General features: G+C 44.1%; 1 protein-coding gene across 13 annotated transcripts in view; it reads left to right on the top strand.

Moving 5' to 3' along the window:
- The window catches only part of Sipa1l1 (signal induced proliferation associated 1 like 1), a 306,912-nt gene that overhangs the window by 177,965 nt on the left and 111,088 nt on the right, over window positions 1-17,859 (top strand). For 11 of the 13 annotated variants that reach the window (XM_052739397.1, XM_052739386.1, XM_052739390.1 and 8 more), the window contains one exon: window positions 14,455-16,252. In XM_052739397.1, the coding sequence (XP_052595357.1) occupies window positions 14,755-16,252 (1,498 nt within the window). In that variant the 5' untranslated portion in view covers window positions 14,455-14,754. Of the gene's footprint in view, window positions 1-13,310; window positions 13,828-14,454; window positions 16,253-17,859 lie in introns of those variants that run through there. The other 2 variants (XM_052739396.1, XM_052739395.1) reach the window with 2 other exon arrangements.

The following is a 17,859-nucleotide window of genomic DNA, read 5'->3' as shown; positions in this document are numbered from 1 at the left end:
TAAAAATGGAGGGAAATATTATTCTGAACATATTACCTAACTGGGAAATTATTAAAATATTAACTCAAGAAGCAATTCAGTAGTAGGACTAGATGTGAAAGAAGAGAAGAGCACTAAGTGTGTAGTGCACTGACAGCAGTGTGTCAGAGAAGAGCACTAAGTGTGTAGTGCACCGACAGCAGTGTGTCAGAGGAGGTGATTACGTAGTCAGTCCATCAGTAAAATATCATAATGTACCTTGTAATAAACATAGCAGAGACCATCCAGTGGCTTCATACTTGTTTTGCACTTTGAGATAGGGTCCTCCTGTGCAGCCTGGGCTCTCCCACTGCTGGTCCTCCTGTTTCAGCCTCCCCAGTGCCGTAAGTACAGCTGTGTCACTAGTTACAGTCACAGTGCTTGTTTAAGAAATAAGAGCTACTGCCAGGTACTGAACAGAAACCTATTGGTGAAATTATTAAGGCCACTCCATGTAGTTAAAAGCGAGATTTATTTAGTGGCGTAACTTAAAAATGAAGGGATAGGTAGGTTTCAGGGTTTGGAAAAGATGTAGCGCAGTCCGGTGGTGTTTTCTGGAGAACTCTGCTCGGTCTACCTCCAGCATCCAGGTCCAGGAACCAAGAGAGGTGGGGCATCCAGATCTTGGGTCTTCAGAGCCCTCTTTTGGCCCCGCCTTGTAGGCGTGACAGTTACCGAAGCCTCAATGGAGATTGAAACTTCCAGATCAAGGTTGGAATGGCTACCCACTACATTCCCCCCTTTTGTCTAAATAAGAAGGTTCTAACCTAATACAAGACTATATACAAAGGAATGGTTATCAAATATTGTCCAGGAGTAATGAGGGATAATGACCTAGATAAGATGGAACTACAACCAATGCAAACAATATCAAGCAAGAAACACATACTAAAATCCAAAGAAGTATAGAGCATAGGTAAATGGCATGTTACAAAGATCATTCCAAAGGTGTTCTATCCTAAAGAACCTGAATCTAATACTTAATATGTTCTATCTAAGATTTTATATATATATATATATATATATATATATATATATATATATATATATATATATATATATATACACACACACACACTAAGTTGTAATTATAACTGCTAGTCTTCAGTTCCATCAAAGACCTGGGAAGGAATATAATGGTACCTGAGAAATGGTAGATGGATGCAAGAAACTTTCGGGAATCTTGCAAGAGTATAGACCGAGACAGCTGACAGCCTGGACAGTCACCTAATGTTTCTCAGCATTGTTGGTGCATTCAAATTGGCTTCAGGTCTAGAGTATCTGACAGACCATTTTCAGAAGCAGGAATTCTGAAAGACCATCTTACCCTGTCTTGGCAGAGTACAGTGGTCGCTTTCCTTGTGTCCCGCTTGTCCAGAAAGGACAGCATTCATACTGTCAGCAGTCGAGGCAAGGGCAATTCTTTGCCCAGTAGGCCATTTTGTGCCAAGAAGAAGACAAACTTCCAAATGGAAATGTCTTAGAAGCCCAACATTCTCGGGATCGAATTGGTGCTGCCAGGAGCAATTGTGTCTCACGTCAACAGAATTCTAAGTTATTTAAATGCCATTTTCTCTAGGTCCATGAAGTGTTTGAAGATTACCTGTCCATCCGACCTATGTATCTATAAATCTGGATAACCTAACTAGCATAACTATAGAGATGACAGGCATAGGTGACTATAAATCTATAAGTCTAGCTCAGTCAGTACAGCATGAGACTCTTAATCTCAGGGTCATGGGTTCGTGTCCCATGTTGGGCGCCAGATATTGGTGAAGTTATTAAGGCCACTCCATGTAGTTAAAAGGGAGGTTTATTTAGTGGCGTAACTTACAAATGAAGGGATAGGTAGGTTTCAGGGTCTGGGGAAGACATAGCACAGTCTGGCGGTGTTCTCTGGAGAACTCTGCTTGGTCTACCTCCAGCGTCCAGGGTCCAGGAACCAAGAGAGGCGGGGCATCCAGATCTCTGGGTCTTCAGGGTCTTTTCTTGGCCCCACCTTGTAGGCATGACAGTTACCTAAGCCTCAATAGGGGTTGGAACTTCCAGATCAAAGCTGGAATGGCTACCCACTACAGAAATCTCCACATTTAAAAGCACCCAGTACTCCTTAAATTAATTTATAAAATGGATGCAATTAAAGGCCAAAGTACTACAACCAAGAGAATTTTCCAAGAAACATGACAGAATGATTCTAAAATTAATTGAAGATGCCAGATGGGGTCAGTAGGATTTGCTATAATGTCGCATTTGGATTGGTGTGGCAGTGGCACACAGACACACAGAGGGACTGCCAGACTCAGAGAGACTTGGACTTGACATTGTGATTATTATGTCAGTAATTACAAAGTACCTCTGACTCCAAAAAGTAGTTGTAGGACAATGTGAGGAAAGTAAGTCATATTTGTACTTTCATTTGAAGAGAAATACTTAAACTTCTAGAGGAGAATGTGTGCAGCACTGGAGAACAGGAGGACCATTTTAAAGAATGTGTAGAAAGACCAAACTACAAATTTGACCTTTTCAAAAATTTCAAATGAGTCTGGGGATACCACTCATTTTGTGGAGTGCTTGCCTAGCATGGACAAAGCCCTGGGTTTCGTCCCTAGCACTTGTATCAACCAGATATGCTGGCATACACCAGTTAGCGTTCACGAGATAGAGGCAGGAGGATCAGGCATTGAAGGCCACTCTTGATTGTGTTTGAGGCCACCCTGGAATACTTAAGACCTTATCTTAAAAAAGGACAAAAATTCAAGTTGGAAGTACAAGAAAATATAGTTTAAATAGTAATTAGAGGCAAAGCTTTAGGCTGAGAATAGTGTGAATATGTATATACCTAATGCAGGACTCACATCTGTACTACTCAGATGTGTTCTAAATCATAGCGAAGAGGCAGTGACCTAGGAGGAAAACAAAGTGGATAAAGATTAGATCAAGAAACAAATTCCAGTTCTCTGCTAGGACTATAACTATGAAGCAGCAAGATGGCATCTGTATTTTTCTATTGGCAACAGTTAGGGGTGGAGTTGGGAGACTCCTCGTGGCGTGTTCAGTGCTATGTATAACCAACCGTAGTACACCCTCTTGAGCAGGCAGTTTGATTTTTTTTTTTTTTGGGGGGGGTTGGGCATTGAATGTGGGGCATCACATGTAAAAGGCAAAGACCAGAATTCTGGACTAGACCTTTCTCTAGAAAGACGTGGGCTGTTGTAGAATATGAGCTGTGTCTCTGCTCTCAGCTAGATATTCTCTGATGGTGTTGGAAGATGCTCCACCTTGCTGAGGGGCTTTGCTTGTGTTCCCAAAGAAGATGCTGAAAGAAATATTCATTCTGTCACTGTTGGTAGTAACAGAAAAGAGGAAATAACCCAGACGTCACCCAGCAAACTCTAATAGCTTTCCCATTCTTTCTACTCAATATTTAAGCATCTGGAAGCTGTTAGGAAGGGTCTGTATCTTTTGTAGCAATGAGGATAAATCCTAAAGAGTTTCACATGGCAGAAGAAACTTACAGAAGGCAGTGTTCTGAGAGACAGTGACTCTCTTAGCCTCACAGCCCCACTGATTGCTCTTGTGTCCTTGTATCCCTGTTATGTGCATGGAGAGAGGGCGGGGCATCCTGAGAGGGGAGTCTCTGGAGGAGTTGTGATTTCAGCTGTATCTGTGACCTTTTATTTCTCTATCATTTGTAACAAATTTGACTATATATATATATATATATATATATATATATATATATATATATATATATAGACATTTATGAAGTCAGGATGATGGATATTTATATGTTTGTACATTTCACAATTAAAACATTTCCCTGTGAAGCATGGTGTGGCACTCTCCAGCCAAACTCATTGAATAGGACACTTCAGGCATTTTCTGCCCTCCTCAAGCCACTAAATGTCACTCCCATAAATCTCTTCCCTGCTTCAAGACTGAGGGCCATAGATGCCGGGGTTCCTAGGCCACTTCTGAGTTAATAGGCTTCTCTCTAAGAATGGTTCTCTTCCCTGTCTGTCATTGTTACTGACCAGAGGTAAAAAATTCAAGGACAGGTAAAAGGGAAAGAAATTGGAGACCAGAATTAATGGTGTTTTGGTCAGCAGAGAGAGTGGGTTTAGAGAGACTGCAGAAGACTCTGACCCTCCTACACCCACAGGATTGGAGGTCCAAGGCTCCGGGAACGTGGCACTGAGATGGGGTGGGGTCTCTTTCCAGTGTGAACATGGAGCCTCTGTCCATGGAGGAATTACATAAAGCTTTGCAGAGCTTACTTCCCAGAGTTCTGGACTAGACCTTTCTCTAGAGAGACATGGGCTGTTGTAGAATATTATTTTAAGATGTGTTACATTTGTTTATGCTGTGGAATATTTGTTTAATGATGCAAAGATGTGTTGCAATCTTTTTTTTTTTTTTTTTTTTTTTGGTTTTTCGAGACAGGGTTTCTCTGTGTAGCTTTGCGCCTTTCCTGGAACTCACTCTGTAGCCCAGCCTGGCCTCGAACTCCGCCTGGCTCTGCCTCCCGAGTGCTGGGATTAAAGGCGTGTGCCACCACCGCCCGGCTGTGTTGCAATCTTTTATGTTGCATTTGTTTAACTCCGTGAAGCTGTGTTGCTTTGCCTACACAAAACACCTGATTGTTCTAATAAAGAGCTGAATGGCCAAGCAAGTCAGAGGAAAGGGTAGTCAGGGCTGGCAGGCTGAGAGAATAAATGGGAGGAGAAATCTGAGAGAAGGAAAGAATGAGAAAAGAAGGGCCCAGCCACACAGCTAGACATGGGATAAGAAGGAAAGAAAAGATATATAGGAAATAGAGAAAGGTAAAAGTCCACAGGCAAAAGGTAGACGGGATAATTAATGTAAATTAAGGAAAGCTGGCAAGAAACAAATCAAGCTAAAGCTGGAAATTCATAAGTAATAATAAGCCTCTCCATATGATTTATTTGGGAGCTGGGTGGTGGGCCCCCAAAAGCCAAAAGAGCTAAAGAGTCAAAAACAGCCAACTACAGTGGGCTATGGATCCCGGCATTCATGGGTCTTCCAGCTTTGAGGCTACCCCAGTGAGTAACTCATGTAGAGGCTACCCCAATCTCAGAATCCCAGGGAAGGGCAGGTAGCCAACTCTTTTGCTTTGACCAGGTAGAAAAGAGTAAGACTTTTTTTTTTAATCCATTGTAGAAAGAAACTAAGCAAATGGACAGGAAATGTCATCATGTCTATGAAAAATAAAGTAAGCAACAGAGAATAAAGTGATGAACTATAAGCCTAGTATACACCACTATGTGACGTAATCATTGGACCTCTCCACTCTTACGGCTGAAGGAAGGAAGGATGGAGTGATGCCTGGGATAGTCTCAGACACATGTTTACTACCTGGAGCTATGATCCCAGCCAGGCATCAAGCAGGTGAAGCTCAGCTAGAAAGGCCAAGACTGGAAACCTGTACAGGAAAAGAAAGGAGGGAGGAAGGAAGGAAGAAAAGAAGGAAGGACAGACAAAGAAAGAAACAAGCAATTATTGTCTGGGAAAAATAAACTATAAAGAGTTGAACAAGCATAGTTATAAAAATGTTATAAAACTATTAAATAAATATGTATTTATTTAATATAGCTATGGTATATGTAAGCATTGCAGCTAAGATGAAAAGGTATGCTGGCAGCTGGAAGCCAAGGAATACCACGAAGTGACACTGCACAACAAACCTCACACATGAGATTTATTGAGAAGGAAAAAACCAGGAGGGTGGCTGCCTCTGCTCAAGCAGGAAACAGCAGCAAACTGAATTGGTGCCTATGAATAGGCAAGTAGTCAGATTTTCAGCGTCACTGCCAACACTCGAAACTCCTCTTGTTTGGAGGGTAAGGGAGTTGTTGAGGTTTAGTTCCAGTCTCATGCATGCTGAGCACACATCCCGTCTCTGAGCTACATCTCCAGCCCTGAGAGCAGGTTTCAAGTACCTGGGATCCTGTGGCCTTAAACACTTAGTACTGAGTTTAGGTGTTTTGGGGAAAAGATTGCTTCCTCAAGAAGCAGGGAGGAAATGCTGAAACATGTAGAGTTAATCATGGGATTCTAGGAGGGGTGGGGATGCTGCAAGGAGCATGGCTTGGGGATCAGACCCTAGAGCAACAGTAGCCCTATCTCTAAGCTGCAGGGTCTACTTGAGAAAATGCAGTGGTGTCTCCTGACACAGCTCTTTCGTCTGGAAGGGCACCCTGGTCTGCCAGCCCCAGTAAACAGTGGGACATGAGGAAGTCTGGTTCATAGGTGGGCTCTGCCTGGGCTCTTTAACCTTTATGTATTTCTAGTTTCTAGCCCTGATATTTCTTCATGTGGAAAATCTGGTCTCCACCAAGGTCGTCGTCACAGAAATTGACAGTTTTGTGTTTGGAATGGTGCCGTAGTAATTGAAGCCCATTCATTTGGTAGTTCTTAAGGAAGTACACCTTACCCATTTCATTCTGTCCAATTAGAAGGAAGCCTTGTAGGAGGAGCTTCTCTTTAGCCCTGCATTCCAGGCCCACTATAGGCTGGGATTTGATCAGTCTGGGATCTTCTGAAGAGTCCCAAATTGACCACTGGCGCATTTTTAGAAGCTAATACCCCTGTTTTTAATTCTCCTCCTGGGTGCATTTCTGGTAGACCCAGGTATTTGTACCTGGGGTAGACTTCAGAAGTGACTTGGGCTGTACAGGAGGCCTTTCCTCTATTAGCTGAGCATTTTTAGTGTAAATTTTGATTTACTGTAAATTTTTACTATATTAGCTGTAATAATTGTTTAACTGCCAGCCCAGATGTGCTGAGCAGGAGTTCACCACGTAGACAGCGCCAGTGCCATCCACAGTTCATTTACCTGGTGTTGCTGGGCATGGCATTTCCCTCTCTGAGCTATTTCACTGTCCGTGGAGTCTGAGACCTTGCCCTCACTCATGGCTGCTGTGAGGATTGAGTGTGTATCCACGACTGAGGCAGACGACAGTTTCTCCATGGTGAGCTATTAGGTAGAGCTTGTGTGGGGGAATCCAGATGCGGTGGCAGACGGAGTGGACTGTCTGCAGTCTGTGTTTGAGGAAGCGGTGGAGTAACAGGGAGCGAGTCTGTGGGCCCAGTTTTCCCTTTGGAGTCTTCTTAGGGTGATATTCTAGATCCTAAGAGTGCGTTGTGGGTGCTGCTGCCGTTAATCCGTGGGGCGGTGACTTGGGTTTGCGTTGTGCTTGGAAGGAACTGTTCTTACTCTGGCTGCTTTGCTCTTTAAGCCAACTGTGGTGTGCTTTTTCAAGTGCACTTCCTTAAATTGTCTTCAGAACATAAAATGTTCCAACAAAAAAAACTCATTGTGCTCTTAACAAAGCCATTTTGAGGCTCCTTTTAGAGCTGTCTGGTCTCCTACACATCACCTTTCTCTTCTCTCAGCTAGATAGCTGCAGGGACTTGAGGCTGGGATGTGCCTTTCTTCTGTGCGAGAGGGGAGTGGTGTTACCGGTGAACAAGCTGGCAGCCTGCAGAAGCTTTCCTGCCAAGGCTGGTGCCTCTGACAGTCCTTACAGTATTCATTAAGTGCAAATCTGTGGCTGCTCAGAGGGGAAGCACTTCCTCCAGGTCATACCATCTCTTTCCCTTGGACCCTGGAGAGCAAAGTCCACGCTGCTGGACTCCTTTCCCTAGTGCCAGTGCTCTTCAGTACTGCTCTCCAGAAAGCTGGTCTTTGAGGCACAATGACGACATTCAGCTGGAAGGTCTTCAGGAGGAGGGTGGTGGCAAGGACATATGCATATGGGAAAGTGGATCGAACCCAGAAGGGGAGACTGGTGGGGCCACCTGCGTTTGCTTACCACCCTTGTCTGATTTTCCTGGGTCACTAAAGTGGGAGGGGACAGAGTGGAGCTTTTGGGTGTGAAGGGACTAAGTCCACATGAAATACAAAGAAAGCGTCTGTAAATGAGGAAAGACTCATCTTCGTACAGCCGTTATTCAGATACTGTGACTATCTCTTTTTAAAGCAGCTGGACTCTTAGCCTCTTCCAGTTCATCATAAATAGATGAATAAATAATAAATGAGCATCAGGACACTTGTGGAGGCTGGTTCAGTGACTGGAAAGATAGTGTTAACATAGGGCCATGTTTTATAATTATTATTTGAAAGTGAGTTCATTGCCCTGCATTCCCAGACCATACTATATGTTTTTAGCAACAAAATTATTTTTTCTAACAAGTTTTGTTCTAATTATGATAATAACCCTTGCTCATTTTAGCAAATGCCTCAAGTTACAATCTATCCAAAGACAAACATAAATCTCCTGGTGAGCTTGCTGTGTGTATGTGTGTGTGCATAAAACCTGACTACGTGTGTAAGGTGTCTTCAGTTTTTCACCCTGCGTTCTTCTGAAACGTGCACCCGCCTTACGCTTCATTTTGTTCAGAGTGTAGAGATGAGTCTGCATTAAGTTAGTTAAGAGGTCTCTTAGGACCAAATGTGGGGACATAATGCCTATAACTCCAGCACGTGAGAGGCAGAGGAAGGAGAGTCATGAGGTCAAGTTCAGCCTCAGCCACAGAACGATTTAAGCCAGGCTGAGTTATATGAGACCCTGTCTCAAAAAAAAAAAAAAAAAAAGGAAGAAAAATCTGTTGGTTTAAATAAAGTTAGTGGTGGTGATTTTTAATCTGAAAATCTGTAGGTTTCAGGAAGGATTATGGATCATGACCTCCTAAGAGATGTCTTAGTACGTCCCTGTCTTGCTTGGTTATGGAACTTTCTGTGGATAAAAAACTGTGTAGTGGCTGGGCGGTGGTGGCGCACGCCTTTAATCCCAGCACTCGGGAGGCAGAGCCAGGCGGATCTCTGTGAGTTCGAGGCCAGCCTGGGCTACCAAGTGAGTTCCAGAGAGGCGCAAAGCTACACAGAGAAACCCTGTCTCGAAAAACCAAAAAAAAAAAAAAAAAAAAAAAAACTGTGTAGTGGATATTCGCTCCGCCCATGACCTTGGGCTAGCTGGCCCAATAGAGGCAGTGCTTCTTGCCTGCCTATGTGACCTCTTAAAAAGGAAGAGGGAAGGGGTCGAGAGCTCTCTTGGACATGGAAGGCTTCCTGATCTCTTGGTAAATTTTGGTAAATGAAGGCACATTTTAAAAGGAAATGTATGTCAAAATAGCACTACAGAAAGCACTAAAAAATTCCCCATCGCTCGCCCATGTGACTGTCACATGGTGAATATCTAATCACCCTTCCTGAAAGGTATTTCTCCTCTTTCCAAATGGTGGGAGGGAGAATGGACTTTTTGCCTCCTGTGTGAAACACTAAGCACTTCAGAAGTGTCAAGTGGCCTGCTCACCCTACAGTCGCCCTAGACTCTGGGGGACCAACAAGAGATATGTAAGTGTCTCCAGACTGCTTTGGACCCTTTTCCCACCTCTTTAAAACACATTAACAGTGGCACTCAAAATAAAAAAATTAAGATCTGTTAAAAAGTTAAACTGACCGTTCCACTAGACTTGAGCCTACTTATTAAAAGCCAGCATTATAAAACCAAAGGTGCTGTCCATTTTGCATCTCCAAGTCACTTGACGTTACACATCACTTACTAGTTTCATAAGCCACATATCTGATTTTTCTAAACAGAGCTGTTACAAATGAATACAAAGTTGAAACATACCCTAATTAAAGTAGTATTTTAATTAGACCTTGGGTCAGCTAGCCCAAGGTCATGGGCGGTTCAAGTACCCTCTACAAAACTGGACTTGAGCACAGTTTAGAAAAACTGGACAAGAATTTCCTTTCCTGCTGAGTACCTGCCCTGTCATCTGAGGGCTGCCCCACCCCGTCATTTCTCACACTCTTCCTGAGATTGTACTCTGTGATGAGTTGTCCAATGCTGGGTCGTGTTTGCCCACCTCCTGTCAATTTGTAGCACTGGTAAGAATTAGAGTATTGAAAGCACTTCTTTAGTTCCTGGTCTGGTGCAGGCTCCGTTACCCCAGCCGGTCCACGGTTTCTTAGGGAACCTTTAAGCTTATCTTCATCCCTAGGAGCCGAGAACATTCCCCTGCTGCTCTTTCCTTTAGTTCCTTGAGGACTTCTTCACCATTTGCTCGCCTTTCTGCTTGGCAGTAATTTATTTCAGAAGTGATAGAGACGGACGAAAGCTGTGTCAGGACCAGAAGTTTAGAGCTAACAGCACAGAGAGGTAGTTAAAGCCCAGTTCGCCGGATACCCTGCGTGCTGCGGTATTGCCCGAGTACTTGTACGGTCCAGACGGCCTACCACAGCAAGAGCCAGCCAACCCAGCGCCTGCATTCCTGGGTCATATTTTATTCTGTTGCACCTGTGCCTGCTGCTCACCCCGAAGCACTCACTGCTCATCTTGCTAGTAACACCCTGGCAGCCTCCTCCAGCAGTGTGAGAGTGGTAAGAAAAGTAAATCGAGGACACCGCCCTGAGTTCACTAACTCTTAAATGATGCCGACTGGGTGCTGGGGAGGTGGCTCAGTGGATGAGGTCCCTGCCGCACGAATCTGAAGACTGGAGCTCGGGTTCCTAGAACCCCTGTAAACGCCCTGTGAGCATGGCAGCCCACTTAGAGTTCCAGCATGTAGAGAGGAGAACCAGGGTTCCAAGCTAGCAAGATCAGTCACACAGGCAAGCTCTGCTTCAATTGAGAGACCCTGTCTTAGAGAATAATTGGTGGGGAGCAATTGAGGAAGCCTCTCATCCTCTGGCCTGCACAGGCACACATGTCCATGTGTGCCTGCATATGTGTGTCCACTCACACATGAATACGTACCACACCACATGCATGCACAAGCAAAAAAAAAAAAATAGTGAATGGTGGGCAGAGAGAGAGAGAGAGAGAGAGAGAGAGAGAGAGAGAGAGAGGGAGAGGGAGAGGGGCAAGAGCAGGTGGTTATCCCTGAGGTCAAGAGGGAGGAGAAGAATGAAAGTGCAAATGCCTCTCAGAGCCAAAGGCAGGAGGACAGCTTTTTAACCCCTGGGTAACCACTTTCATCACCACTAGGAACTTAATCTTCTGAATGGCTGACTTGCTGGGGTTCAGTTAATCCACCAGGAAACAGTCTTGTTATGAAAGACTTCACAGTTAGAATGGAAAGTACAGGAAGGAGACACGGCCTATGTATACCTTGTCATGACCTGTATCACACTGCATCTCTTTACCATCTGCCTTCCCATCTAGACCTGAACTTCACTTGAAGGAAAGGATCGTTTCCTCAAGTATTCCTAGTACCAGGTGTACGGCCTTGCTTAGAAGAGAATGTGGGCATGTTGGGAATGGTTTAGGAGATGATGGAACATCTCTTCTGGAAGAGACGTGTTGATCAGCAGAGGGTGGTGATTGTATAGATCTCGTGATGAAAAGACTTTCCATTAGTAGAGCTGAGCCAGACTGACTGAAGTTCCTGTCCATGGGATTAGGAATCTAACTGAATGGATTCACCGGAAGTGCATAGTATAGAGAGCTGTGAAATTAAGCATGTGATAAGGAAATGTCTTGAGGTGCAGCTGGTGTGCTGTGAAGTCATATTGCTCCTTTGTTTAATTCTCCTGCTTCTTACTGTATCTAACAACGTCTGGGCGGCTCTGTTGATGTTTGCTTCGATTGTTAGTGGTGGCCAGCATGCTTGATGTCTCCTCTTGAGGAGTAGGTTTCCAGAGTGTTATTGATCTACGTGGAGAGACATCTTGACTGTCAACTGGTGGCTTAATGAGCATCTTTATTTCTGTATTGTTCCCCTGCTGCCAGAATTTCTATTGTAGCTGAAAGGAAGTTAATGTTGCAAATAAATAAGGAAGGGGAGAAGGAAGGGAAGGGGAGAAGGAGCAGGAAGGAGCAGAGCTGGGACGGGTCGGGGTCTTCACAACTAGAGATAATTTTGTACCTAGTTGTTTACCTCTTCAGTTATCAAACCATGTCCCCTTCCCTCATGTGCTCCACCTACATTTTGCAATAAAAAGTTGTAATAACACTAAATTGCTAAAAAATTTCATATTAAAAGTGTATTAAACCATAGCAAGTGGGGCTGGAGAGAAAGCTTAGTGGTTAAGAATGCTTTCAGTTCCTGCAGAGGAGGACCTGGATTTGATTCCCAGCACCCACATGGATGTTCACAGCTCTCTGTAACTCTAGTTCCAAGGAATGTGTTGCTTTCCTGGGACTCACAAAGTACACACACATATGCAGGCAAATATTCATTTGTACAAATGATAAATCTTTAAAAAATAAGAAGTGAAATGATACAGAAGAAGAAACTATTGATGGTGGAGGTTCAGCACTCCCAGGTTGGTTTTATGTCTTGTGTGTCTGTTCCAGCATTTAGTTTATTCCTATAATGGATATGACTTCACCTGTCTTTAAAACGTCAGTTTTCCAAGCGGGGTTTGGTGGCATGTGCCTGTAATCTAAGCACCTGGAAAGCTGAGGCAGGAAGGGCCTGGTGAGTTCAAGGCCAGCCAGGACTACTGAGAGAGACCCTGCCTCAAAAGGAAGAGTGGGGGAGGGGTCGGTTCTGTGGTAAGCCATTTTCTAAAAAGAATTGAAATGTGGCAAGAATGAGCTTCGATCTTCATGAAACTGGCGTTTTAGGGGCTGGATGTTGTAGAGATGGAATGGAAGATGACTTATTTGGGTTTTGTAAGTCTGTGAGAATACTAAAAACACCCACTCTTAAGAATTATTTTATGCTAGTGTAGCTTGAGAGCTACTTTCTTGAATTCCCTCTTTGTTGTTGTGTAAGCAAGGCAGGCGCTCTCATTGGTCCAGTTGGTTGGTTGCCCCTCCATTTTAGAAGGGATACTTCTTGAACCACAGCTGTGGGCACTCGTGCTGGCCCTGGCTGCTGCTGTAAGCAACAGTTAGCATGTTGTTCTACTTAAAGGCTAGCAATGAAAGAGCAGCATGTAAAGTTATGGAATGTAAAGGAAATTATAACGGTCTGGCTGTAGAAGTATCTAGAAAGCTTAAAAGCCAGGTTTAATTAGATGGCAGTACAAAACCATTATCCCTTTTATAAAACATGGTAAGAGGAGTGTGAATGGAAACAATGGGCATTTATCTGACCAGCTAACCAGACCTACCCTGCAAGAGCCCTGCAGTCTGCAGGCAGGGAGCATTTTTGAAACACCCCTAAATGTTCCAGCTTTAAATAGCAACGAGTCTCCTAAACTGATTCTGCGTGCTGCTGGAGGAATGAAAGCCGGCTGCCTTGGAGGCAGGAAGCTGACTATCGAGATGCTTAATTATCGTGGAAGTAAGTGCTTGTTACCATTGAGTGCAGCATGCAGTGTGCGGTCCTCCTCGGTGTCAGAGCGTGATTTGTAGACAATGCCACCCTGTCAGCTCGGTGCTGGTTCAGCAGCATCTTTCCAAACATGTATCTGGCAAGAATTTAAAGGCCACCTCTTGTGTAATTTGCGGAATGCTGGAAAAGGATCCTCTGCCTCTCTTCAGGATGTGTGCATCCATGCAGGAGTCTGTGCTCAGACTCTGAGCCTGCTGTCTCCAGCCTGACGAGCTCATGAGGAAGTTCGTCTTCCTGCCCGTCACCTGAAAGGATGGCAACAGTTCTCTGTAATCTGGTGGAGGACATGGAGCAGGCTGCCCAGAGCAGCATTTGGTTTCTGTCATCGTCATAAATTAGCACTGATGGGGTGGAGGAGGCTGCGCTGCTTAAGGAAATGCAGGCATTTTGTGAATTAGCGGAAGACTTCCAGCTCCGAGAGTAGATGAAAGTAAGGAGAGCCTGGGAAAGGGTGGAGGTGAGTGCCGGTGCTGCTTCTGCATATTCTTCGTGTGGGTAAGTAAGAAAGTGGAGGAAATACAGCAGCGTGTTGGTGGGTATGATGGCTCCAGGAAACGCTGCTTGTTTTCTCTGTGCTGTGTGTGTGTGTATTTGCTCTCGCTGGCTATGGTAAGCTTTTGTAGGGAAATAAGTATCGATTTGAAATATGAAAGGAATTTAAAAAGTGAGTTGTAGCATAATCAATACAAATCATGTTGAATTTTTAGCATTCTCAGAAGGCTGTCTTGCATTGCTCTAATTATCTGGTTAGGTTGGTTTTGTCTCAAACTTCTGGTGAGCCCAGTGGCATGATGTCTACATTATTAGAGGTCATGGAAGCGGAAGTCTCTGCTTGCAATTAGGAGCCGCAATGCCCTAGAACAACCTGGTACCCTCCCAGCTTTATGAAACAGTTCAGCTAACCTGAAGTATTCATAGCCCTTCTTTCAGTGTCATTGATGGGTTTTATTAACTGTTTTTACTTTTTTCTTTTTATATTTGCTTTATTAAAAATGTGGATTTTGGAACTGTGCACCACATTCCAGTATTGAGTCTTTTGTCCAAGTGTCTGATTCCTGCAGTTGCATATTTATTTTAAATGTATTTGCCAAGTGTTAATTCAGGTTGTCTTCCTCTCTTTAGGGGGAGCATGGGATTATGGCGACCACAGAGTCCCGGTGATGCAAGTTCTGTTCAGTCTTTTCTGAAGGAAGCCTTCTGTTAGAGTGAAGCACAGGAACTCTTGTGGATTACAATGTTTGGAAGATCTGGATTCTCAGTGGTCTGAAAACAAGGCTTCATTTAACCTCTTAAATGAAAAGGTTTAAGATCTCAACACGACTGCTATATTTCCTGGAAGCCATTCTCTAAAGCAGAAGTGCACATTTGAAACACAACATGGTGATCCTTTCTGCAGGAATTTAAGTGATTGCTTTTTACACCATGACCAGCTTGAAGCGGTCGCAGACGGAAAGGCCTGTCACTGCTGACAGAGCCTCTGTTATCAGCACAGATGGCACCCCCAAAGTTCACACTGATGACTTCTACATGCGTCGCTTCCGGTCCCAAAATGGCAGCTTAGGATCATCAGTCATGGCTGCAGTAGGGCCCCCTCGAAGTGAAGGTCCTCACCATATAACCTCAACCCCCGGGGTCCCCAAGATGGGGGTTAGGGCAAGAATTGCAGATTGGCCTCCAAGAAAGGAAAACGTAAAAGAATCTAGCCGTTCAAGCCAGGAAATAGAAACCTCAAGTTGCCTTGAGAGCCTGTCCTCCAAAGGCAGTCCTGTGAGTCAGGGGAGTTCTGTTAGCCTCAATTCCAATGACTCAGCCATGCTGAAGAGCATACAGAACACCCTGAAGAACAAGACAGGGCCAGCGGAGAACATGGACTCCAGATTCCTCATGCCCGAAGCCTACCCCAGTTCCCCCAGGAAAGCCCTTCGCAGAATCCGGCAGCGCAGCAACAGCGATATCACCATAAGTGAGCTTGATGTGGATAGCTTTGATGAATGTATATCCCCCACCTACAAGTCGGGGCCGTCATTGCACAGGGAATACGGGAGCACATCTTCAATCGACAAGCAGGGAACATCCGGAGAAAGTTTCTTCGATTTGTTAAAGGGCTACAAAGATGACAGATCTGACCGAGGTCCAACTCCAACCAAACTCAGTGACTTCCTCATCACTGGTGGGGGCAAGGGATCTGGTTTCTCCTTGGATGTGATCGATGGGCCCATCTCACAGAGAGAGAACCTCAGGCTCTTCAAGGAAAGGGAAAAACCACTCAAGCGGCGCTCTAAGTCTGAAACTGGAGACTCATCCATTTTCCGTAAATTACGCAATGCCAAAGGTGAAGAACTCGGGAAGTCGTCGGACCTTGAAGACAACAGATCAGAAGACTCTGTGAGGCCCTGGACATGCCCCAAGTGCTTTGCCCACTATGATGTCCAGAGCATATTGTTTGACTTGAATGAAGCCATTTTGAACAGGCACAATGTGATCAAGAGGAGGAACACTACCACAGGAGCTTCAGCGGCTGCTGTGGCTTCCTTAGTCTCTGGACCTCTGTCTCACTCTGCCAGCTTCAGCTCTCCTATGGGCAGCACAGAGGACCTGAATTCCAAAGGAAGCCTTGGCATGGACCAAGGAGACGACAAGAGCAATGAGCTGGTCATGAGCTGTCCGTACTTTCGGAACGAGATTGGCGGAGAAGGCGAGAGGAAGATCAGCCTGTCCAAGTCAAACTCTGGCTCCTTCAGTGGGTGTGAAAGTGCCTCCTTTGAGTCCAGCCTCAGCTCTCATTGTACGAACGCAGGAGTGGCGGTTCTCGAAGTGCCCAAGGAAAGCTTGATGCTGCACCTAGACAGGGGGAAAAGGTACACCGTGGAACACGTGGATCTTGGCGCATACTATTATAGGAAATTCTTCTACCAAAAGGGTGAGTTGATGTTTATTTCAATTTTTTTTCATTTTGCTCTACTCAATAGAAAAAAAAGACAGAATACGTATACCGACAGTTTTAGCAGTGTGATGTGAGATGTTCATGGATTCTTTGTCTTGATGGCTAAAATGTTTCAAAAGCTTTTTGTTGTGATTTATTTCTTTGCATTTTGGGGGTAGTTCTTTCTGCCTTTGGATATTGAAATGTCATAAATTAAATATTAGGGTGTTTTTTTTAAAGTTAAAACTCATTGATTTAATGAGTATAATTCTGTTTTGTTGACTTGCTATGTCATCTTTAGGGAGATAGCTATATCTATATCTATATATCTATATCTATCTTTCTATCTATATATGAAACTCTGTTAGATACAACTTTTTTTAAATTACAAAGCAATTTTAATACTCTCCTCCATTTTTTAGCACTTTTTGACCTTCTGAGTTTTTTTTTTTTTAATCAAATTTACAGTATATTTCTGTCCCTTTCACAGGACCTCTGATAAAAAACAAAATTCATTGTGATTAAAGTCTCAGAGTCAATGAGACTCTCAGGCAAGACTTGAGTGTAGGCCTTTAATTTGAGTAGAAAAGGCACTAAAGGTGGAGATGTGTCCTTAACCCTCAATGTGTTGGTGGTTTGTTTTCTCGTCTTTCTTGGAGATGGTAGGCTAAAAATGTGTGTGTGTGTGTGTGTGTGTGTGTGTGTGTGTGTGTGTGTGTGTGTGTGTGTGTGTGTGTGTGTGTGTGTGTGTGTGTGTGTGTGTGTGGTATGTGTGTGTGTGCGCGCGCGTGCGCGTGCATGCATGCTTGTGTATCTGAGATCATGTAGTCTTATTTTGTACTTTTAAGAAAAGCAGGATGATTTTTGAAAAGTAGTATAAATGGGCTCTTTATCAGTTCCCTAGTGTTTTTGAATGGCACTAAAATTGAGGACTGCGTGTGTCACCCAGGCACCCAAACTAGCAGCCTTTATGGTCGTTGTACACTGTTGCCCTCTGACTAGTCCGCGTTCTCTGCAGCTGGATGAAGAGGCTGTGCTGGGGGCTTCTTGCTTTTCAACTTCTCCAGTGAGGTTGTGATTGCCAACTACTGTTAGAGCGTTTGAAATGTTTCTTAGCTTCATTCTCCTGAGTGAAGTTTGCTCTCAGATGCAGAATTCCTTCTAGCTTATTGAATTGCTCACTCTAGACTCTCAGTGTCTTTAAGATTGTTGTAGGAGAGACACTATTGAAGGTTTACTGGTAAAAGACTTGTGTCTCATCACTAAACACCAATCTCTCTTATTCCTAAGTATCTACAACATGGCTTCTGGAATCAATATAATTGATATCCCAGTTTTATTTTCAAAGTGACTTTCTGAAGTTCAGTTTTAGAAATGATCTTTCTTTTGCACGTGAGGGCAGAAGGGTTTTCAGACTCACCAACTTGGTGTTCAGGAGCTAAAAGTCTTTGTGAAGGTGGACACTGCCCTGTACCTTGTAAGATTAGCATCCTTGGCCACTACTTTCTAGATGCCAGTAGGTTTTCTCTTTGCCCTTCCCCACTGGTGAACACAGACTACAATATATCCGGTATTGCCAAATGTTGCTTTGGTGGTAAGTTACC

This window comes from Peromyscus californicus, unplaced genomic scaffold (genome assembly GCF_007827085.1).
Source record: "Peromyscus californicus insignis strain IS unplaced genomic scaffold, ASM782708v3 Scaffold_15__1_contigs__length_86483966, whole genome shotgun sequence".
Lineage (NCBI taxonomy): Eukaryota > Metazoa > Chordata > Mammalia > Rodentia > Cricetidae > Peromyscus > Peromyscus californicus.
This window is presented reverse-complemented; position numbering and strand designations above follow the sequence as displayed.